Source organism: Melospiza melodia, chromosome 11, assembly GCF_035770615.1.
Source record: "Melospiza melodia melodia isolate bMelMel2 chromosome 11, bMelMel2.pri, whole genome shotgun sequence".
In the NCBI taxonomy this organism is placed as follows: Eukaryota; Metazoa; Chordata; class Aves; order Passeriformes; family Passerellidae; genus Melospiza; species Melospiza melodia.
In genome coordinates this window covers 5,146,343-5,170,658 of record NC_086204.1, presented here as the reverse complement: position 1 = coordinate 5,170,658, position 24,316 = coordinate 5,146,343, and the positions used below count along the sequence as shown (strand labels likewise).

General features: G+C 52.4%; 1 protein-coding gene across 1 annotated transcript in view; it reads left to right on the top strand.

The window, feature by feature from the left end:
• Nucleotides 1-270: 270 nt before the first annotated feature.
• Nucleotides 271-24,316, top strand: part of PAPPA2 (pappalysin 2) — an 87,080-nt gene continuing 63,034 nt past the window's right edge. The window contains exons 1-2 of the mRNA XM_063165408.1: nt 271-721; nt 6,180-7,242. Of these exons, the coding sequence (XP_063021478.1) occupies nt 271-721; nt 6,180-7,242 (1,514 nt within the window). The remainder of the gene's footprint in view (nt 722-6,179; nt 7,243-24,316) is intronic.

Here is a 24,316-nt window from a genome sequence, read left to right as displayed (position 1 = left end):
CGCCGTGCCCCGGGAGCCCCGGCTGCGGGCAGACAGGGGGTCCCCGCCGCCGTGCTCTCGCCTTCCTTCTCCTCCTCCTCTTCCTCCTCCTCCTCTCGCAGGAGCAGAAGGGAGGAGAGCGGCGCCGGGGAAAAGTTGGGGGCAGCGGCTGCGGCGGGGGGCGGGGGACTGTGCCCCGGCGCTGCCGCCCGCCGCCCCCCTGAACGCCCCAAACCCCGCGCGGCCCCTCGCCCCGCACCTCCCGGCCCCCAAACTTGGTTGCCCAGGAGGATGCTGCGCGGCGGAGCCCCCCTGGCCGCGCTGCTGCTGGCGGCGCTCAGCCTGGCCCGCGGCGAGCCCCCGGCCGTGCCGGGCTGCGGGATGGAGGCTCCGAGCCGCCGCGCCGCGCCCCCGCACCACCCGCACGGGCTGTACCCGCACGGGCCCGCCGCGCCCGCAGCCGCAGCCCCGCGGGGCCGCACACCGCGGGGAGCCAGGGCAGGAGCAGCAGGAGAAGAGCCGGAGGGCCGGGGCCGGAGCCGGGGGGAGAGGCGGCGGGGCCGGGAGCCGCAGGTGCCGGACCCTCCCCGGGAGCGGCCGCTGCCCGCCCTGTACTTCTCGGGCGGCCGGGAGCAGCTGGCGGCGCGGGCGGAGGCGCTGCCCGCGGTCCCGCGGGAGGAGTTCACCCTGGAGCTGTGGGTGAAGGCGGAGGGCGGACAGAACAACCCGGCCATCATCGCAGGTAAAGCCCGGCAGGGAGGGATGGGCACCCGGCACCCCCCGACCCTCCGCAAACATCCGCACGGGGCACTCCCCGGCTGCCCCGCTCCGGCAGGTGACACCCCGCGCCCACACCCGTGCTGTCAGCACCGCGGGCGTGGAATATTCCTCCTTCCCTTGAGACCAAACCCTAAACCATCCCCTCCCCTCTGTTCCCACCCGCCCCGTCCTTCCAGCCCGCCCCCCTTCCCCCATCCCCCCCATCCCGCCCCGACTCCATCTGGATTTTCCGTCTCCCCTGGCCGGGAGCTGGAATGTCCCTGTGGGTGCCACGCTCCCCCCGACTCTCCTCCCTTGCCCGCAGCGCACCGGGCAGTGCCCGCCGCTCGGGGCTCGGGCGCACGGAGCGTTCCGGGGCTCCCCGGGGCGGCGGCCGCACGGTGGCAGCCAAGCCGCGCTCACCGCCCCATCCCCGCCCGGCCGCGGCCCCAGCGCCCTGCGAACCGCTGCGGGGCAGGGGGCAGCGCCAGGGGCTCGTTCTACCCATAACTGACCCGCCAAGGGATGAGCGAGTCCATGAGGAGCAGCTGAGGGAGCTGGGAGTGTTCAGCCTGGAGAAAAGGAGGCTCAGGGGGGACCGTGTTGCTCTCCACAACTACCTGGAAGGAGGGTGTAGTGGTTGTCTGTCTCTTCTCCTGAGTAACAAGTGATGGGACAAGAGGAAATTACCTTGAATGCTGCCAAGAGACTTTTATACTGAACGCTAAGAAAAATTTCTTCTCTGAAAAGAGTTGTCACGCACTGGAACAGGCTGCCCAGGGAAGTGGTGGAATCACCATCCCTGGATTGTTAACAAATGTATAGATGTGGTGCCTAGGGACATGGTTTGTTTGGGCTTGGCAGTGCTGGGTTAACTGTTGGACTTGACCTTAAAGGTTTTTTCCAACATTAATGATCCTGTGATGGAGAAGTTGAGGAGACAGAGAAGACTGGCACACAGGCACAGAGCGGGGCATATGCCACCTCCTGCAGTGGTGCTTCATTCAGCTGTGCCAGGATGGGTGTTTGTGTCTGGGTACAAGCTCAGCAGGGCAGTGCAGGGATGCTAGGAAGGGCTGGGAACAGATGGCAGTGCCACAGTGTCTGGGGTCCCCACAGTGCAGGTTCCTGTGCTGCCCCAGCCAAGCTGATTGGGGAATCCCTCTCTCTATCCTAACTCTCCCTTGGCTTGTGATCATCCCACTGAACCTCCCTCTGCTTTTCCTGGTCCCTTTCATTGATTAATCTCCTCAGTTACAGGGCAGTAACCACACCTGTGCTGTGCAAGAGGTAGGAGGGATGACCTGGAATCTGTGGCAGAGGGGAAAAACAGCCCTATACAAGGAAACTACCAAACTCCCTAGCATCCACCTCACTGTCTGCCTTCCCTTCAGCATCCTGGATGCCCCCCTGCTGGCAGGCAGCACCTTGGGATGCATGGAACACAATTCCCAGTCATCACAGCAGCAGCACAGCTGTTTGCATCTGGAGGTCTGGCCTGCAGGTGCTGGGGTTTGAATTTCCCAGCTAGCCAGCAGAGGTTTTTTTATTACTATTTTTTACTCTTTAATTTCCTTCTGGAGGGTGAGACAGTCATCAGTGCTGAAAGCACCACCCGTGAGCACTGGCACTCACTCCTGTAATATCCCCCAGCTTCCCTGCTCCAGGGCTTGAGTCAGCCCCAGGCACCTCGGGCTGTCTGAGTCACTGCTCCCTCCCCACTGGCTCCCTGCACTGGGCACCAAGGGGCCTGGCAGTGGGTGGCCAAAGGGGGCCAGCCCTGTGCTGCTGGCATTTTGGGTGAGCAGGTGACAGAAGCAGCTGCCAGCCCTCAGCAGGTGCTGATTCTGCTTCTGATCTGCTGCTCCTGCTCTGTCAAAGGAGAAGCCACTGAGGATGGGGTCATCCAGAGGTGTGGAGGAGCTGGAGAGGCTCCAAGTGTCCATGTGTGAGGGAAGGAAGGAGAAAAGCAGGGCAGAGCTGAGCTCTCCCAGCATCGGTGCCTGGGAAGTAAGGGCAGGCTAAGCAGCTCTGAGCATGGAAAGCAGGCTGTCCTGTCAGCTGCTGTGGCTGCTGCTTGGATTGAAGGCTCGGGAGTCGCTGTTTTTTTTTTTCCCCTAGATGCCACATTTTGTCTCAGGGCCACCCTGAATTGTAGTGGGGATAGAATATAAGAAAGATAGCGTAGAAAGTAATCTTACCCCTAAGGAGTTGACCCCTAAGGTGGGTCAATTATCAAAGATTAGGAATGTCTGACTTTGACAGGCCACAGCTGTAAGCAATGAGAAGAAGAGTGCTATAAAAGAGTGGGATGGCTGGGTGAGAGGGGAACTGGAGTCAGTTGGCTGCTTTGTGAAGAGGAAAGAGTCAGTGCTCTGAGGAGCTGCCCATGAGAAATGCCAAGGAGGCATGGAACTCTTGTGGTAAGGAGACAACAGTATGGAACCCCTGCAATAAGATAACAGTGGATGGGGTTGTTCATCCTTCTTAGTCACTCCTTCATGGGGGGGATTTCTGCTGGGGTGTAACCTGCCACAGCCACTGTTAGGGAAGGAAACTGCTCCTTCTTCCTTGTCCTACTCATTTTGGGCAGCAGATGAGAGTCCTTTCATGTGATGCTGTTTCCTTTTCCACCTTTTTTGTCTCCCTTCCATCTATGCCTGCTCTGCTTCTGGTGAACCCCAAGGAATTTCCCTTTGTGCCAGGCTGAGGTTTGTTTTTACTTGGATTGTAGGTGATTTTGTTGGGTCAGATCCTTCACCAGAGACCATCCAAAACATCTGTTGTGTCTAAATCCAGATGTCCTCTTTGGGTCCCTGAGCTGGTTCCCACTGCATACCCTGAGGGGCAACTGTGACTAGAGGCTCCTGGCCTTTGTCAGACCCTCTGGAGCTTTAGCAGCTGATTTCCCCCAGTATCTGGGTCTCAGAGCATGACTGAAAGCTCTTCCTTGTGCTGCAAAACCCCTGGCCCCAGTGGGAGAGGCTGCTTGCAGTGTGGCCCTTACAAAGGGGCACACTTGATCTCTTTGTGGGCTTTTTCTCCATGACCTTCCCCAGCAGGTACCTTCTTCAAATTTTTTTATGCTGTTACCAACAACTCCTGTTTCACCCCCAGAGGCAATTCCCCTAAGGCACAGGTGAACTAAACTAGGCTGGAGCTTCTCTTTCCTGCCTGAGGGATCAGTAGCAGAGTTGTACTTGGAACTGCTGAGGAGATAGCTCACACTTCTACAAACAGCTTTCCCTTCGGGTGGGTTGCCTCAGCACAAAATGCCAAGCTCCTTGGCAAACCCTGGAGTCTTCAAACTGCTCCCCTGATGATTTCTCATGAAGGCCCTTGAGAGATGTCCGGACCTGGTGCTACACCTTTTTTGTTACACTAGTCTGCAGTGGTTGTCAGCTGTGGGACATGCTGCTCTGCCTGCAGAACCTTCACTGCTGCTGATGGGGAGGTGTCATCCCTGACCATGCCTAGGATGCACTGATTTGCTGTTGTAGAGGTGGCTTTGGCCTTACTTACATCCCTTTGAGGACTTTGATGAAGTCCTTGTACCTGGGCTCACTTAAATTTCTTTTGGCCAGTGTTGAACTCATCAGGCACTGCCAGCCATGGCTTGGCTCCAGCATGGGTTTGTGAGGATGATAGCCTGACACTCAGCCCAAGGGGTGTTCCACCCCTAATGTTGTTCTTCCCATTTTTGTCTTCGGGTTTAATCAAATTTGGGGCACTCTGAATCATTTCAAGGTGAACTGCATGAATTTTCCCAAGAGAGAAGGTACCAAGCCCTGCTTCCTCAACCCCATGAGGACCAAAAGATGGCTTTTGAGTGTGCCTGTTTCAGCCCAAAAGTACTCTCCAGCTTTGCCTTCTCACTTCTGCAGGGCGCCTCTGCTGGCCTCCTGCTTTTTGGCTTCTCCTGGTCTCAGCTTCCCCTGGTCTTTGTGCTTCCCTTTCACAATCCACCCAAAAACAGGAGTTGGCCCAAGCCCATCCGCCCACGGAGGCTTTGTGCGTGGCTGCCTTTGTAGTGAGCAGGGACAGGGATCCCTGCCCAGGGTGGTGACGGCCCTGGGATGGTTTAGAGGCCACCACCCAGCTCGCCCTTGCTGAAAGTGATGGATGGAGGGAGGGATGCTGCTTCCTGGGCTGCAGCAGGGCTTGGCGTGGCCTTTGCCAGCCGTGTTCCTAAGGGGGAAATGTGGGGTCATGGTAACCTGGCTCCAGACACATGCGCTGGGTGAGAGCCAGGACATCCTGCTCCTCCTGGAGCTCCTTCTGCTCTACACCTCTGCTTCCCTCTACTGGCCTCTTCACAATTCTGGCAACAGATGGGGCATCCCCAGGCACAGGCAGGAGTGCTCATTTTGGACCACGAGGTCCTGATGCCATGAGGATGGGCAGGCAGTGTATGTGATGGGAATGGCACGGTGAGGGGCAGGAAAAGCAGGATGGAGGATAAGGAATACCTCAGCAGGAATATAAAGTGTCTCTGGGCATGGCAGCAGGTTTTGTCAGCATTGGGACACTTTGTTGGGGTGATGAATGGGAGAGCAGGGTGCCCCAGAAGACACCACTGCTCAAAGAGTGACTTCAAGCGCATTTACCTCTGCCAATGACCTGCATGAACGTCGTGGCTGTGGTGGTTTAGGAGCCCAGAGGCATTGATTTCAATCAGCAGGTCCCTTTATCCTTTCCAGTGTTTAAGTGTCTTACAGCCACTGATTCCCAATGGCTTTCTGTGCCTGCAAGCCTCTGGTTCTTTGCTGTGGGCACTCAGCAGTCTGGGGGAAAGTCAGCACAGCTCCAGGTCTTGCCCAGCCTAAAACAGGTTTGCAGCATACTTGGGCACAGAGGGAGAGGCTATTCCTGGGAGTAGATTTGCGTTCAGGTGGCCTTAGGGGCTGAGGAGTGCGCTGGCCAGGCTGGAGGCAGCACAGCCCTCTCCAACCCTCTCCCGCCAGCACTGGATGCATGACTGGGAGGGAAACTGGAGCATAAACCAGAGCTGTAAATCTGTCTGGAAGCTGTTGGGGAAGCAGTCCCTGGAGGAGCCTGTATTGCTTTGGGTTGCTGCGCTCTAATTCTTAAAAGCTTTGGCTCACAGATAAAAAGCTTAGCCTTTAATCCCATCCCGCCAGAGTACTCCTACAGAGAGCAACTCAGAAACACCTCGCTCTTCAGCCTCTCCTCCCATCCACGCTCCTCCTCCCCTCTCCATCCTGCCTCTCTGGCTCTGCCATTCTCCCTGCCTGCTCCACCTACTCATCCAAATGATCTGGAATGGGGGCTGGGGTGCCACCCCTGGCGGAGCACCCACGGCCCAGCCTCTGCCCACCTTCATTTACCTGCTGCCGAGGACTCCAGGGCGGAGTGGCGATGCTCTCTGGTCCTTATCAGCTCTCCCCTCTCTCTCCATCCCTGTCCCCGACCTGCTGCAGGTGTCTTCAACAACTGCTCGCACTCCGCCAGCGACAAGGGCTGGGCGCTGGGTATCCGCGCCCTGCAGCTCGGCGGCAAGAAGGACGCTCGCTTCTTCTTCTCGCTGCGCACGGACCGGGCCGCCAGAGCCACCGAGGTAACCTCGCACCACCGCTACCGCCCCGAGGCATGGACACACCTGGCCGCCAGCTACGATGGGCGCTGGATGGCCCTGTACGTGGACGGGGTGCGGGTGGGCCGCTCGGGCGGGCAGCAGGGCCCGCTGCACAGCGCCTTCATGTCCTCCTGCCACACGCTGCTGCTCGGCGGCGACGCCTGGGGCACCAACCACACCTTCCGCGGACACCTGGCCGGGCTGGCCCTGTGGCGTGGTGCCCTGGCCCAGTCCCACCTCCAGCGTTCCTTCCTAGAGGAGGTGCCTGCGCAGGCGGCAGGGCTGGCTCTGGCCGCTGGCTTTGCCGCCCCGGAGGAACGCTGGACGCCTTTTCGGGAGGGTGCCTTTCCCCAGCAGTGGGTGCTGCTGGCCCCGCCAGCCCCCGTGCTGCGGCCGCTGGGCCCCCCGGCCTGCGGGCAGGCCGCCTGCGATAACGTGGAGCTGGTGTCGCACTACAACCAGCACTGGCCGCTGCGCAGCTGGAAGGTGGCGCGGTACCGCGTGGTGAACCTGGCCGAGGACGACGGCGGGCGGCCCACGGTCAGCTGGGAGCAGATCTGGCGGCAGCACCGCGCTCTGAGCGAAGCTTTCCGGCCCTACAACATCTCGTGGCAGCTCAGCCTGCTGGAGGTGCACAACTCCTCCCTGCGCCGCCGTGCCGTGCTGCTGGGCTGCGAGCCCAGCAAGGTGGGCAACGAGCGCTGCGACCCCGAGTGCGAGCACCCCCTCACGGGCTACGACGGCGGCGACTGCCGGAGGCCCGGCCGCTGCTTCTCCTGGAAGCGCCGCGACGGCGTCTGCCACATGGAGTGCAACAACATGCTGGACGACTTCGATGACGGCGACTGCTGCGACCCGCGGGCCACCGACGTGGCCAGGACGTGCTTCGACCCGGACTCGCCCCAGCGGTAGGTGCGGGGTTGCGGGGGTGGTACATGGAGGGAGGGGATGCGCCCTGTCCCCGGCACTGCTCTGCGCCTGGGTGTTGCTTCTGACGGGTGGCTTTGGGAAGGGAGAGAGGTGTTTTGCCATGGGATGGGTGTGTTTGCCATCAAAAGGAGTAAATCCTACGGTGGGACATGGCCCCCTTCTGTGAAACCCTGCCAGTGGGTGTGTTTTCCTCCCCCCGCCCAGGGGCATTCCCAGTGCAGAGCTGCCAGCCTCTGGTTACACACCAGTGGGAATGTGGGCAGAGCAGCCCGTGCAAAGGATATTGCTTACCCTGATCCCCTGCATGGCATGTAGTTGAGGAATTGCTGCCTTTCCCACCTTCCTTGGATGTGTCTAAAGCCTGATTTCTTAATTTGTGTTCAAAATGCTTTCTTGATTGCTGAAGTGGGGAGAAGGAGGCAGGCCAGCAGTGCTTGATGCGAGGTGCAGGATTTGGAAAGGCTTATGCACACCTACCCACAACTTTCTGAATCTTGCCCCAGGGAGTGATGCCCACAAGGCGATTCCCTTGGTTGGAGGAGGACGTCTGCCTTTAATGTGTGCTGCAGGTGCAAAACACTTTGAAAATCCGCATGGACTAAAACCCATGGAGCATCAACATGCTGTGTTAGGGGACCCTTGCTCTCCCAGAGGTCTTTGGAGTCAGCAGCGAGGAAGGGGATGGAGAGGAAGATCCAATGACATGGTGGGGACCCCGGGTTGTTTGGAACAGCGTCCTGGGTACAGTCAGTGACTTGCACCCACCTACTGGAGTCATGAAGTGCCACAGCCCTGTTGATGGCCTCCAGCCCTCAGGGCTCTGCTAAATGTACTTTCTGTATGGAGATGGGGAAGAGGAAAAAAAGTAATGGCTTTATCCTTTTTTTTTTTTTTTGTTTCGTTTAAAGCCATTTCTGTCTCAGTGTCAGAGTAAACTCATTCCCTGCTGTTGGCTCCCGGTGACAGAGGTGCCCACTGGAGCAGGAGTGGTGCAGCACAGATGGCAGCACCTGTCAAGAAAAGTTACAAGGGAAGGTTTTAGGGACACATCTGCCCTTTGATCTTTTTTCTCCTTCACTTTTGTTTCCCTGGGCTGTGGGAGCAGATAGGCTGTGAGCCGTGAATCCCTTTTCCCAAAGTCTGCTTCTTCTCTCTGCTCCTTCCCAGGCAGGGCACAGAGGGAGGAGGGAAGCAGGCTCTGTGTTTGGGCGCTGGTGATAGAGAGAGGAGCAGCACTTTCCCTCCTCCCTTCCTGAGTCCTTCTCACCCATCCTAAAGTTGCCTGAGAAAACCCAGGAGGAGGATGGGGAACGGTTCTTCACACTGTGTCCCTGCCCAAGCAACCCTCCCCAGATGTTTTCCCACCTCTGGAAGTCTCTTTGGTGACAGCCACCATTGCCACCCTGTGACCACCTGTCCCCTTGTTTCCCATGCTGTGAGCCAGCATGGAAGTGCTTTCCTGATCATGGAGCAGATGAAAAGCCTCCAACAACAACTCTCCCTCCACTTGTGGTGGCCATCAGCACCCGGCACCACTTGGCCTTGGTTTTGTCAGGGCAAAGGCTCTGTCCTTGCCTCTGTGTGCAGTTAGAGAAATGTTTTCATCCTCCGACAAGAAGGGCTCCACCTTAAATTGAAAAAGGCCAAATTTTTGCTGGTATGAATCAGGGCTTCCATTTGTCAGGATTTTCCCCTGAAAGTTGGGAAACAAAACAGAACAAAAAAAACCCCCTTGCTTCTGTGGGAAAGGAATGGGAAAATGGGAACACTAGGGAAATAACAAATCTTTTGCAATTTTCTTTCCGCAGACCTCATTGGTCTGCGCAGAGAACAAGAATGATTGATTGTAGGCTAAACCCAGAAAAATGAAATCCAGTGTGCCTGGCATTTGGGAAGTGAGGGGGCATGGGTTGAATCCTGCTGCCACTGAGGTCCTCTGAGCTGCTTTTGGCTGGCTCCTTCAGGGATCACAGGAAAAAGGAGTCATTGAATGGTTTGGGTGGGAAGGACTTTTATGTGCATCCAGTTCCACCCCTCCTGTGATGGTCAGGGACACCTTTCATAGACCAGATTGCTCAAGTCCCCATCCAGTCTGGTGATGCTGGTGGACACCCACCCTCCCTGTGCTCACCCCTGCTGAGGATGGTTTCTGAGGAAGAATAAATCTGTGGGAAGACCACTGGGAAAATGGTAGTGTGTGTTTGGGGAAAACTGAGGTGAACTTGTGCTTGCCAAGAGCATGGCCAGGTTTGTGTGGTTCCCCAAAACTGGTGGGTGAACCCCAAGACGTGGAAGCAGCGGGGTTTTGTTCAGGCAGAGCTGAGTGCTGCTGTGTTTGCTGTAAGGTGTTGTACTTAAATGAGCAGGGCAGCTGGAGAACTTAGATGCAGATCTAGATGGCAAGACCAAAAATCTTAGCATCTTTTTTCATGGGTTAAATCATCTCTCCTTCATTTCAAGGCTTTTCCAAAGAGTGATTTGGATGTGAAAGTTTCTTACTACAGCCAAAAATAATTGAATTGAGAAAGTCAGAGTGAGAGGCTGGGCAATTTCTTAGCAGCACTGTAGACAGATTCAATATATTTTGGTGAAGGGTCTTGACACTGTCTTGTCCTTCACAATTGTAAGCACTCAAGCAGAAGCTTTTTCCATTTTAACACATTTCTGATTTAAAATTCCCTCTTGGGCTGCAGCTTAGAGAGAGGTAAATTAGAGGAAAAAGCTGAGGAACAGTGGTGGCTTCAGTGCTTCTTAGCTGGTGAACATCTCATTATAATTCCAGGGCTACAGCTGGTGCCAGCTTATACCCTCACCCAGGGGAGGCAAGTGAGATTTGGAAAGAAAGATTAATTTTTTTTTTTTTTTTTTTTTTTTTTTACAAGGGTATGTAGTGACAGGACAAAGGGGAATGGGTTTAAGCTGAAGGAGTCAGGTTTGGATTAGATATCAGGAGGAAGTTTTTCCCTGTGAGGGTGGTGAGGCCCTGGCACAGGTTGCCCAGAGAAGCTGTGGGCAGTGTTCAAGGCCAGGCTGGATGGACCTGGGACACTGGAAAGTGTCCCTGCCTTTGGAAGGGCAGGAATGAGTTGATCTTGATTGAAGGGTTGGAATGAGTTGATCCTTGAGGTTCTTTCCAACCCACCCCATGCCAGGGTTCTGAGATAACTCTGGTGGGAATGGAGCCTGCTGTGGCTGAGGCAGAAGCTGAGATAAGGGCTGATGCTGAAATGATATCAGTGGGCACTGGAACACATTGCTGAGTCCCTCCTGCTCTGGTAGCACATGGAACAAGTCCTGCTGAGCTGTGACACAGCTGGGCCACCACCCACAGGTGAAACCCACCAGTGGGACTGTGCATTTGTGGCTGGAGGGAGACGAAAGCCAGAACTCAGGTGGAGAGCTGTGTGTAGACATCCCTGCAAGGCAGCCCAACAGGAGACATGGGAAGCAGGTCACACACTTCCCATTCACCCTTGGTCCACCTTATGAGGAGCAAGGGGACAGGCAACATCAGGAGAGTTACTGACTATCATCCTTCGCCCTTCACATGACTTCAAGCGTTTTCCAGGAGTTGCTGGCAGCCCAGTGTTGGGGTCTGGAGTAAAATTTGCCTTAATTTTCAGCAGGCTCCCATCCTCTTGCAGAGCTTGAGTGCTGCTGTAATTGGTGCTCTTGGAAGGAAAGCAGCAACAGCTCATTAGCAGCAATTAACACTCAGCGAGGGTCCCCCTCGGGCACTTAGTCAATGAGAATCTGGTGTGTGACACAGTTAATGTGAAAAGAAAAACCGGAGGGGAGTCTGGAGAGCAAAGTGGGTAAGGGCAGAGCTGCTGGGCCTTTCATCTCGCTGCCCAAAGTAATGGCAGAAATAACCTGAGTGACAAAAGGAGGTGAAAGATGATGAGGTGTCTCCAGGCTGGTGGCCTCTGCTGGGATGACCAAAGCTGTGATGTTAAAATGTACCTGATTAACTGGGCACTTGATGGGCTTTAATGTGAGCTCAGCTGGCCTCCCTCCTAAGGGACTGGTGCTTAATTGGGTTAAGGCTGCTTGGGAGCCTCCTGCAGTTTAAGCCTTGCCTTCAAAAGCTGATCCAGATTAACCTCCCTGAAAGTCTCTGGTGGACAACCTCGAGAAAGGAGGAATCGCTCCGAGGTATCCCCATGCACCTGAGCCTTGTCAGGAGATGTTCAGCTGCATGTCGTTGGACCTGAGAGCATAAAGGGTGTCAAATTGAGAGCAGTGAGGCAATGAGGCATCTTGGGGCCAGAGCTGACCTGCCTGGGCCTTAATCCCAGCCAGATGGTAAAACAGCGTTCCAATTAGCTGCTCCCTTTCCTTCTTTTTCCCCTACTAAAGGAAACTTTACCAGGTCTTTCTTACTGTGAAAGAGGGCAGGAACATGCAAAGTTATTGCAAAAGCTTTGCATATGACCTCAGGCCACTGATGCTGTTGCAGAGAACAGATTCAGCTGTGTGGCAGTACCAGTCCTTGGTTTTTCTGGGTCTGGATTGAAGGCACTTGAGACAGAAGCTCATGTTCAGACTCAAGTGTTTATTATTTCTTATCAGTAAAACAGTCTCACTAGTGGGAGTTGGGCAGCTTTTCATTAGAAGGCACAAAATGGCCAACAATCTCTTGTCATAAGGTCTATCAAGACTAAACTATCCAATTAAGAACTGACACCCAGATTATTTTCCCTTTTAACCCAATAACTGACCCCAAAGAGCCCCAATGGGGACTTTTCTGCCCAATTACAAAATGCCACCCAAACCCACGAAGAAGAGGTAAGAAGAAGCATGAAGAAGAAACCCAGGACAACACCCTGTGCCCTGCATCTTGCTTCCATCCCCAACAAACTAAAAATCCCAAACCCTAAATTTCTCACCAAGTGATACACCTACACTGCTCTCTATAATCTGTTTTAGACTTTTGTGGATTCCAGTCCATCTTGAAGTCTGGGGAATTTTCTCCTTGAATGAGGGTCAAAGTCAGTGTGCCCCAGAGCAGACAGAAATATTCCCAGTGCCCTGGGCTTCCACTCAACTGGAGATGGTGTCTGCTGCTTGTGGTGGTTGATTGTTTGCAGGGTGGTTGGCAGAGGGTGTTTTCAGTGATTTTTCCCTGCCTGTAGAGTGGCAGAGACTGTGTTGGTCCCATGAGGAATGCATGGCAAGGAGGTGCCCTGCTCAGAACCTGAGCTCTGGCTGCTTTTGAGCTCCCTCTGGCACCTCTTGGAGTCCTACTGGCATGGGCCCAAACATTGTCCTGCTGTGTCCAAAGAGCCTCGGGTGCTGGGCTTGGGGCTTTAAAGTGGTGAGGAGGGGAGTGCTTTGGGAGCACCAAAAGTGGCAGTGATGGGTTCACTGGCTTCTGAGCTTGCTGCTTCTAATCTCTAGTACACTTGCTGGGACTGTGGGGGTGCAGTGGTAAACAGGATTTTTTGCTGCAGCCTGATGGCTTGTTGGTGGATGCTTTAAAGTTTTGTGACTGCTTGGATTTGAGCTTATTGGAAAACTGGTCCTTTCCTTGTAGGAAAGTCCCTTCTCTCTGAGCTTTCCTGTGGAAACAGGAAACAGTTTTAAACCTAGCAAAAACAGAGGGAATGCTTTTGGTAGAGCCCATTATATCAGGTGGGCAGGATGCCTCCCCAAGTCTTTTGCTTGTGATGAGATTTGGAGGCTACACCCACGTGAAGGTGCCTCAGCCTACCCAGAGCCCTGGCTTGGGGGTGAAGACCTTCTTGGGGCTTTTGACCTTCTCAAAATGTTGGTTAGTATGGATATAGGTATTCTCTGATTGGAGAGTATTTGGGATGTTACCACTGCTTAGTTGCAGGAGCCCAGCAGTGGGATTTTGCTGCCAAGAGAGAGGATTTGGGATGGTGGGAGCCTGTATTGCTGTGGCAGAGGAGGGGGTGGTGGTGGCTCCAGCAGGGAGACCCCCTCTAAGGGAGGCACACCAGGGTCTGACTCAGCCCATCCAACAGCTGGAGGGCAGAGGGATGGCAGAAATTACCTCATTCCAGAGGGAAATAACTGTGTGCTAAGGTGCTGCCATCCAAGGGCCTGTGCAGGCTCTGGGGAGCACTTTCCAAAGTCAGAGCATTTCATGTGATACCCTCTGGTGGGGCCAGAGCTCTGCTGTGTTACCCTGTGGGGCTGGAAGAGCAGCACGAGAATGTAGAGGTGTTTAGTAGCTACAAGGGGAGGTTCCCAGTCCCATCTTGATGTGCACCAATCTTCCCTGCTTTTTTTGGGGTGTTAAATCTGGAAATAAAATCACAGTAATGCACTTTTTTTCTTGCCAAGGTAGCAAGCTTGGGGTTAATTCCCAAGAAGCCTCTGTGGGAGGATGAGTCTCACTCACTCCCAGCCTTCCTGTGAGCATGGAGCTGCCAGGCAGCGAGTTCCTGGAGGAACCTGCTCGGTTCCCCGGGGGTGAGCGCATCTCTGTGGGAGAGGGAGAACATGATCTGCGTGTGAGCGAGGGCACAGACCCCTGCCCCGTGGCTGTGGGCAGTAGGGGTGCTTTTGGGGAAAACATCTGTCCCAGATGTGAGCTATTGTTCTCGCAAACCCCGCCGACTCGGGGGCTCACTCGAGGGGGGCCGATTGTGTTGGGATGGCAATTGTGAAGGAACAGCGTGTGTCCCACGGCTGGGAGGGGTCACTCTTTGTTAGGCCTCCCCAGGGCTCCTCCTCATGCTGCTGTGCCCTTGCCCGTGGGTGGGGGACACCAGCGAGGCCCTGGCCAGGCCCCTGAGACCCCGGGAGCCGGGGTGGCAGGAGCTTGGCAGCCATGGGCAGGGACACCCGGCGCTGACAGGGCTCTGGGATGGTTCCATCTGCCCCGGGCTGGCAGCCTCAGCCCAAGCCAGGGGAGTCATGCTGCTCTTGGTATAACACACTGCTCTTGGTTTGCCTTGGCCCAGCCACCGCTGTTATTTAGGAAATCAAATTGCCCCCTTCCAGAGGGCAGTGGGATGAGTCCAGCAGCACCCAAACCAACTGAGATGGTGTGAAGCACAGGACTTGCTGTGGAGGCTTGAAGATGGATGAGGATGCTGAATGTTTGTGACTGTTGCCTCTCGAGGGCTGTGCTGGGGATGAGAGGCAGCCTTGGTTTTATTTTTTTTTTTCTGTTAATGTATGATTGTTACACTACAGAATTTCCCCAACAAATTATCTCATGTCCTTTTTATATCTGCGAGGAAGGCATTTTTAGAATACTGGCTTGTGCACTTTCTGCTCTGGCTGGGACACTCAGTTGCCTGGATCTAAAAAAAGTTGGAGGCTTGGGACTTGGTTTTACCCTTAAAAAATGCATATAAAAACCAAGTTGGAGATGTTTGGCTTGAACAGATTTCTTTTCTGCTGTCTCAATCCCTTTCCTTACCAATATCATGGTTATAAGATTTTGCCCTTCAGTGAGAAGTTTAGGGTGAATGTTTTGGATCTTGGACATTGCCATCATGGTGTAGAGTGCACGAGGAGGGGTTTATTGACCACAGGGCTGTGTGGTTCCTCTTGAGCAGTTAGCTTAATGCCCTGGGAGCATCATCCTTGCTCAGCAAATTGATCCACTGCCTGCCTGTTACAGCATCCTTATCCTGCCAGTGCCCAGGAATCTGAGCAGAAGTTACATACCAGGGACTGGAAGGGCGTCACCCTGATCTTCCACCACCCTTTTATTGCCTATGCCGCCCTGCTGGTGGATGGGGATGCCCATTGCAGCTGGCTGCAGGCTTGTCTGGCACCAGCAGAAATCCTTGCAGTGTTTGTGGTGCCTTTTCTGCCCTGCTTGTCAGTTTGAGGCTGGATGAAGAAGAGAGACTGGGTTTTATTTTTGGTTTTTTTTTCCCTCCTTGTCACTTTGGCGGTTTCTGGAGATGGCCTCAAGCTCAGGGTTCTGCCTTTTGCATCCATGCAGAAACCCATTTGTGGTCTGGCCCCTCTTTGCCAGCCATGCCTTCTGTCAGGACTAAGCTGCCTCCTGATACACCTCAGTTCAAAAGCCATAAGGCCTCCCTAAGCCAGGAACATTGTTGTAAGCAAAAAGTAAGATAACTGATTTACAGATCTGTTCTTGTAGCTTAGGTGGGACAAGGCTGATCTGTGCAACCTTAGGCAAAAAGACCTGTAAAACTTTGTTCTGGCCTGGGGTGTTTTTCCTCATTTTGCTTAGAAACAAACAATCCAGACAGAAAGGGAACCATCCCTGACTTTGTTTGGCTTGGAAGAGGCTCTAGAATAACTTGCCACCGTTGAGTTCTGCCTCCCAAAACCACACAGGGCTGCAAACACATTTCTCCTTTTCCCCTGCTGCTTCTTGCTTGCCCTCTCTCCCACACACTGTGTGACCCCAGCCAGCACTGGCCTTGCCAAAGGAAGGTGAGTGCTCGCCCTGTGCTGTGGATAGCAAGTTCTCCCAGGCTGGTGGTGGGTGCTGGAGCTGGGATGCTGCCTCAGCTGGTTTGGAGGCAAGGCTGGACCCCTCTCCTTCCCTGAGCTGCTGCCTCACTGCCTTTCTCCCAGGCAGAGCTCTTTTTCATTCCCTCCATGGTTCCAAACTGCAGCTTTAACGCATTCTTTTGAATTTTTTTGACTAACTCCCTGCAACTACAGCTCTTTCCATGTTGTCAAGGATAATGTCTCAGAGAAGCTGTGGCTGCCCCGTCCCTGGAAATGTTTAAGGCCAGGCTGGACAGGGCTTGGAGCAACCTGGTCTAATGGAAAGTGTCCTTGCCAATGGCAGAGGGGTGGAATGAGATGGTCTTCCAGGTCATTTCCAACCTCAACCAACCCATGGTACTTGAACATGGAAGTGGGAGATGCATTACTGGGGTGGAAGCAGGTGGGGAGCCTGGAGTATTTGTCTCCTTTGCTTATTCCAGTGATGAGAACAACAGAAGAGGCAACAGTCTGTGGCTCTGAGCTCTCTGATTGTATTTTTGAAGGAGAAGGTTAGAGGGATCAGGAGAACAGATGTCCCTTTGAAATTTGGGAATTTTCATGTTCTTGGGGATTTTTCTGCTTGATTCTAAGGGATCTTGCCATGACCCTCACCCAACCCTGCTGTACTGCACACCTGTCCTTGGATATCCTCTTTGTGGTCACTGAACCCTCAGTTTGGTTTCACAGAGGTAAAAATCTTAGGTCTCTTTGTTCCTGCAGCCTCACAAAAAAGGCAGCCAGGAAGGAGCTGCTCCAGTGGTGGAAAAATTGAGGAATAACTGCAGCCTTGTGCTTGGTAGACCTTGGAGAGCTTTTGGGGGTGATAACCCTTAATACATGCCCTAGTTGGAGCAGGGGGCCTTCAGTCAGTGGAATAAATATCAGGGTTTAGTCTGTCCATCGCTTCTTAGCAATTAGTGCATTCCTTTGGAGTTTGCTCCTGTTGATGTCTTTGATATATGTCAACCCCAGACAAACCAAGATTTCTGCCTGGGAATTTCCCTGAAGGAGCCTGTAGGTTGAGTTTAAACCCAAGAGTCTGAGGCGCATACATGTCTTCTGAGCTCCCAAGGAGTTGCCCTGTGAGCAATGGGTGCATCATCCATGAGAGATGGTCCATGCATGCTCCCACCGTGGAAGCATCTGGGAGCCTGGCTGTTCTGAGAGCTCTGCATCATTGCCTGGTCTAATGAAAGACATCCCCAGACCCTCCTGGGGCTCAGATGGGCCATGTGCTTCAGGATGATCTCAGCCATGAGGAAATGGTGAGCCTCTCCGAGGAAGAGATGGCTGTGATTCACTCGGATAGAAATAGAAAAGCCAAGCACGCAAATGGAGACTCCCTATTGACCAGGTTCCTGCCATTTAAATGGGTTTTTACTACCTATTCCAGTATTCATTTGAAAATCACACACATTTACTCATACACACGACAATCAGATTGTTTTTAAGCCATTAAGGCCCATTGGGTCAATAACCAGTGTTTCAAAAATCTATTAAATTCCCATTTCCGTGGAAATAGAGCTTTTACAATTGATCATGGCTACTGACTCCCATTAAAATAAACCCTAAATGCTATCAACTCCCCCAAGATGTAGAGCACTAAAAGACAGTTTGCCAGGCCAAATTTATCCCAGGGGAAAGTTGATGGCCCATTATGCTTAAGCAACATGAGAATTGTCATATAAGTCAGGAAGTTTATGGGACTTGCATGGATTTGTCTTCCCTGAGGGGTGAAAAGGAAGGTTCATGGGTTGAATCAGTAGTGCTAACATAAGCTCAAAGCCAGACTCCTGTAGGAGATTTTTGGGATCATTTAGCCTATTTTGAGTTAAATTTCAAATGTGTGTAGAGTTTGGTTGTTTGGCAGAAACCAATGATGCTTTAGGGCTGAAGTGCTGTAAGAAATGCTAGATTTGTGGACCAAGTGGTGGCACAGGGTTTCCTATGTTGCTTAACACTGCCCAGCAGAGGTGCTCCAGCCCTCTGATCACCTCTGTGGCCTCCTCTGGGCTCACCCTGACAGGACCACATTTTCCTCATCCTGGTAGCCCCAAATGCTGCAGCTCTGGACCACTGCAGGTGGGGTCTCACAAGAGCAGAGCAGAGAGGAACGGGCAGTTTCCAGGACATGCACCAAGGCTGGGGGAAGAGCAGTGCAGAAGGAAGGGGTCCCACATCTTGGCTGGGCAGAGGAGCATGGGGAGCTTTGTGCCCCAGCTGTCCTTTCAGATTGGGGCTGTGCAGCTTGCCCTCTCTGGCAGCAGCAGCAGCAGCTCTCGGGCCGCAGGCTCGCCGCCGGCGTCAGCCCGAAGCTGCCGTGCCCCTTGGAGGAGAGGTCAGGCAGTCCCTGCAGAGCCAGAGGCCAGGCTTCCCTTGTTTGTCTCCCTTCATGCCTCCTTCAATCAGCTTCACTGCTCCCTCCCACAGCCCTGGATTTCTCTGCTGTGTGTGCCTGGCCCAGCGCTCCTCTTCCTCCTGCTGCTGTCTCCCCAAGACCTCTCCTGTTAGGGATGATGTCTGTGCTATGGGGCTGTGTCTTGATGCTTCCATGAGGCCTCTCATGGAAAAGACACCCCTTCCCCTTCAGCAGTGTGGTGGTGTTGGATGGTATTTGTGATGGGAATGGAGCAGACAGTGGACTGAATTGGTCCTTTCCTCCTTGAGAGAGTTTAATTTCAGACAGGTGGAGAGGAACCTGTGGGTTTGTGTTCCTGGATGAACTGCAGACAGTCATCCCTAGAACAAGTGTTGTGGGACTTTCTCTTGCAGTGGGTTCTGTGTCAGGCAGCAGAACCACTTGGGGTTATTGGTGGTTGGCCTTGGGGCTTTTTGCAGGACAGGACTGACTCCTCCAGGAGCTCAGGAGAAAATGACTACAGGTCTATCAAATAGCCACAACCATCAGCTTTTTGTTTTTGGTTTTTTTTTTTTTTTGGAAACTGAAAAGCAACTTGAACAAAATGCTGTCTGAGTCCCAGTGGGTATGTCTCAAAAACCTTATTTCCTCCAAAGGTATGCCAGGGCTGGTGGTAGCTCAGTGCTATCTGGGGAGCCTACACAGACACATGGAGATGTGCTGGGATTCCCAGCACAGCCATCCCCAGGGGCCCTTGGACAGGCTGTGGTGCCCATTATGTGCATGGCAGCAAGCAGCTGAGCGAGGCAGTGAGCCAGCCCTGCCCTCAGGCCACAAATATCACAAACCCAGTGTTTTTCTGTGATCCCAGCATTTGATGCACATGTGCTCCCCATTGGCACTGGTGTCCTGAGGGTGCCCACTATGGTGTGAGAGCACAGCTGGGGGTTAACCTCTCCTGAGGCTTATTCTCATGTATTCAGCACTCATCCTCAGTTCAGACCCTAAAACATGAGTACCAACATGCAACCAGCCTTAAAACTGATCTCTGCCCTCTTGCCCTGCGTGTAAGCTGTCAACAGAGCTATAACAAGATCCAGAGAGGAAAGCAGCATGTGGCAGAGAAGCAAACAGTCTCTGGGCAGGCTGGTAGGGAGGAATTAACACAGCTTTCCTCTAAACCAGGTGTCCTGCTCTGATGCCAGAGGCAAAGACAACTCCTTGATGCCTGACTGTGGCTTTGCTCTGTGTTAAGGAGAACTTCGTATGGAAGTCAGCTGTGATGATTGTGGAAGTCCTGTCAAATGCCTCTGAGTCAGGATCAGAGGAGCTGTCTCCAAGAGACATATTACAGTAGGGATCTGCTATTGACCTCCAAACCAAGATGATAAGGCCAGCAAAGCAATATTTGAGTAATTTAAGCTCTGAGTCATCACAACTTTGTTCTTCTGGGTGACTTCAATTTCCCAGATATCTGTTGGTGGAATGGTACAGCAGCTCACAGATCATCCATAAGTTTCCTGGAATGTGTAGAGGACTGCTCCTCACACAAGTGTTGGATGTGCCAGCCGGGAATGAGGCACTGCTGGACTTGCTACTCACAAACCAATCATACCTGGCCTGTAAGAGCTTGGCTAGTGGTAGTCTTGCCTGCAGTGATCACAATATTGTGGATTTTGGATTCTGCTACAGTGCTGGTGGTTAGTGCTAAGACAAAGGTTTCAGATTTTTGAAGAGTAAATTGCAGCTGGCCCAAAGCTCATTTAGGAGGGATTCACTTCTGTGCAGGCTAAAGGAGTGAGTGCTAGGAGTTCTCAAGAGCACTCTCCTGGAACCACAAAAACAGTTCATCCCCTTTCAAGGTGAGAGAACCAGGTGGGAACAGGACTTTAGAGAGAGGACAACTCAATCAGTGTGTTTCCTTGTCATCCTTGTTCACCCTCTCAGACATCTCTGCAAGTCCCCTATCAGCTGTTTTCCAGTCCTTCTGGATCCAAGGTGGCATTTCCCCTGCAAGTGTATTACATCCACTGAGTTTTATCTACGAATATTTGTATTTCTGCACACTTCCCTTTTGCTTTTTGCCCCCTGCTCTATATTCCTACATATTCCTACATCCCATGCTTTTGGAGTTGGGACTTGCCACCTCCCCAGTGGTCTGTCATCCACCCAGTCCCACTGACACTTCAGCCCCCATCCAACTGCTGCCACCTTTGGTTTTTTTGGGGTTTTTTTTTGGCTTTTTTTGTCTTTATCTTGAGCTCTCCTCCACTACCATGTAGTCAAACATGGAAAAAGGTTTGCGACCGTACTGTAATTTTGTCCAGAGATGCACCTCAATTACACTGAGTTTCAGCTCCTCAGCAGATCTGCTTCTTCCTTCTTTTGCCCTTATTTCTGAAAGGATCTTTAACTCTTTGTTTTCACTGGAGTCAGCTTCATTTCAGGGCATTCCATTTCCCTGACAGCTATGATGCAGCAGTGTCTGCTGGTCAGTCCTGGTTTTCAATTCTTCATTCAAGACCTGTGTTCATCCCTCCATTTAAGTTGATCTGAATCCACTCATTACAAGTTAAGGCCAAGTTTTCTCTCTCTCATCTGCTCTTTCATAATTTGTGCACTGCTTACCAAAACCAGGTCTAAAATAGCATTGCCTTTGCTGATTCAGTAATGATTTAGTGAACAACCTTTTAGCCAACACTTCCAGGAATATCTGGGCCATGCCATTGTTAGCAGCACTTATTTTTCAGCCTATTTCAGGGCAAAATGCCCTGCAGGCTTTCTGGTCTAACACTGATGTTAATGTATTTCTTTCCCAAATCTGACCTCAAGGAGTTGTGTACTACCCTCTGATGTAACAGAGCTGTGTGCTAGCAATCTGCAGCCCTCTAGCTCCCTGTCCCCTGTAAATCTCTTGTGGAAGGGTCATAGCCTTGAACTACAATGTGTCTTTTTGATCCCATCTGCAGCTTTTGCCAGTGCAGCTCTCTGACCCTTCAGCGTCTCCTACTGCCTCAGTCCCATGCTCACACATGGAGATTGAGAGTTATCTCTGAATCCAACAGGAATGGCTCATACATGAGGGAGCCTCCTGATCCTGAAGGATTCTGTTTTGCCCTCCCACCCTCTTTGGCATCTACTCAGCCACCCATGCAAAACTTAAACTGTCCTGCTGGTGATGGCAGCTCTTCTACTTGTGCTGCCGGTGCCTCAGAGGTGGATTTTTCCAGCCATGTCCAAGAACTGTGTGATATCCTCATCCCTTGTGGACTCAAATGCTCTTTGGCTGGAGTCCAGCACCCAGTGAAGTTGATGAAAGGCTCCTGAGCACTACAGAGGGTATTATTCCAGCAGTGTTGTGCTTCCCGTGATCCCAGGGGAATGTCTGGCTCTTTCTCAGCCTTCCCTTCCCATCTTGCATGTGTTTTGTATCTGGCTGTGTTACCAAAGCCTGTCCAGATGAGAGTCATTTGGATGTTACTGCCTTGTCAAGTTGTCATGATGCTGGCAGAGAATGTTTGTGGCGTACCAGCAGCGTGCTGGACTGGAGTCAGAGCTCCCAGACATGGTCATGGGGATGCAAATAGGCTCACTAAGTACAGAAGGACTCAAAAACACAGCATCCCCCCAGCTGTGTTCATGCCAGAACTTTTGGGGCAGGTAAACCCAGAGTGTGAGGCAGCTGCAATTATGAGAATGAGCATCAGCCTCGTCTGGAAGCAGAGCAGGTAACTCATCTGGGCTCATCCTCTGTGCCAGGGTCACACACAGAGGAGTCCTTTGGTGGGCCAAAATGGAAGATATCCACTTTGGCTCACCACCTAGAGAAGCATCTCCCTTCACAGATGAATTTAGAGAGTCTGCTCTCCCAAAATGTTCACACCATTTGGATCAGCACCTGTCTTCGTGGATTGAGCTGTGGTTCAGAGACAAGGTTGCTGTGTTTGTCATTAACCCTTTGCAGCCTTGGAGAAATGTTTTACCCCCACACTAAAAATGTTGTTGGCAGACTGGTGCTCATTTCTGGGAAGTCTGAGGGATTCCTCATTTGTCAAGCAGAGGTTTGGGGGAAAAGGGAGCCTCTCTGCTTGCAGGAAGTAGGAAGAGGAATTTCCTTGCAGTGGTTGAAAAACATGAAAGCAGTGCCAGGAATCCCTTGTGACTTCTTTAGGCTGTATGGTTAGCTGGAGCTGGCTGGGTCTCAAGTATTTTCCAGTTGTCCATGGAGGGCACTTGGACAGCTTCCACCCAACCCCACTCCCACATCCCCTCTGAAAGGTCTACAGGGAAAAGACTCCTATTTTTGAATTGCAGTGGAATTCCTGTGGCATTACATGCTGCACCCTTTGCGGTACCCAGAGAATTCGGTTTGATTTATGGTACTGCAGGGGGTATGTGCTGGCCTTGCTTTTCATTTGGAGGTGCCATCTTTTGTATCCTGCTCATCATGGCCACTGTGCCCCCAAGGCTTCCTGTTATGGTGTAGCTGTCACTAAAAAGTGCCACTCTTGCCCTTCTCCAACATCAGGCTTGTTTTACAGCTGACTGTGTTTTGTGCTGGCAGATCCTCTCCTCTCTTCCACTTGCCCACCAGCAATGGTCCTGCTGTTGCTCCCAGAAATTTGTGCTGGAAAAGCTGCAACAGCTCTGTCTCTCCTGGGTGTATCAAGTCTTCTCCTTTGACCAAGCCAGCTCAGTGCCTGACTTACAACCAGGTTAGGAAGGTGTTGTCTCCCCCGTGGTCAGGACAAAAGGTTCCAAGGAAAAGCCTGAGAAAAGAATGTGACTTCTCCAGGGAGGTCTGGGATCACGGGTGATTTTTTCAACTGGTCAGAAAGGGAGCTTTGGTTCTTTAGACTTTAATAAAGTAAGGTCTACTGCAGTAACAGTTTACCATGCAAATCTACTTTCATCTGATGAGTTTTCCCCCTTGATATGAAGGGGTGACACAGGGAAGATGGAGCAGGACTCCAAGAAGACAATTATCAGGAAGCAATGAACATAATTGGGAATGTAAGAAATTTGGATTAGACATTAGAAATTATTTTTAACTTGAGGATGCTTGGACACTAGAATAAGTTGCCCAGAAAGTTTGGGAAACCTCTGTCCTTGAGGCTGTTGAGGCCCCAGATGACCTTGAACAGTGCAGTCTAATTAGATTAGTTTTGAGCAGGGGGATCAGAATGACCTGTGGAGATCCTCTCAGTCTGCAGTGGAGTTTCTGATTCTGCTGTTCTGTGGTGACAGTCACTAAAGCTGCTCCATCTTCTTTTCCTTTTTCCAGCAGCAAGAAGCACCACACGATGACAGCCCCTCATACAAGTAAAACAGGATGCAGTGTGGTGCCTTAATGTCAGGCCATCAAACAGTGCCATTCAGCAGAACTCTGAGCCAATATCACCTGTTGTAAGGGAATCCACCATTTTTGGGCTCACCCCTTCAAATACCATCATTTTGGATGGTATTCATTCCCATTCTCATGCCTAATAATGTCATTCCATAGCCTTCCCATCCCTAATCTTTCTCTGCTGTTGCACATACTCTTCTTGCAAGCTTCACTCTTCCAGGGCTGCAAGTGCTCCCCCAGCTCCAGGTGGCATCACCACACAGCTGGCTTGGATGCCCTTGGAAAAACATTGACTGTGAATCTGTCAAACCTGATGTCCCATCTCTGTCTCTTCTGTCCTCTACCCTGTTCTTTGGGGTTGGTTTGTTTTCCTTCTTTCCTTCCTTCCAGCTGATAGCTGTACCTTCACGTACCCTTCTGTCCTTCCTTTGTGCTTCCATGTTGGGTTTCCCATCCTACTGTAAATATCATCTAGTTTGGAATACTCTAGTCTTGTAGGCATTGGAAAATGATTTGGGAAGCAGAGGAGGCTTTAGGCTGTTTGTGAAGACCAAAGGCTGCTCTGCCTTCACCTCGGTGAAAATCACGGAAACACTGAAGGAGGTGGAGAGCCTGACCTTGGCAGGAAGCAAAAGGGTCAGATGCCAGTTGGATGCTCTTTGTCTAACCTAAGGATGCCAGCAGGAAATGTAGTTTGAGGGGAATTGGAGTTGCCCATTCTAGAATTGTTCTGCTCACATCTTTGGGGATGTTAGCAGAATATTTGTGCTTTCTGTACCATAGCAGGTGAAATTAGGGTCCTTTCTTCTCCTTGCCTATCCAACCCATCTGAACAGCTCTCAGTGCTGGAACTGCTCCCTCTAACCCTTACACATCCCTGAACCATCCA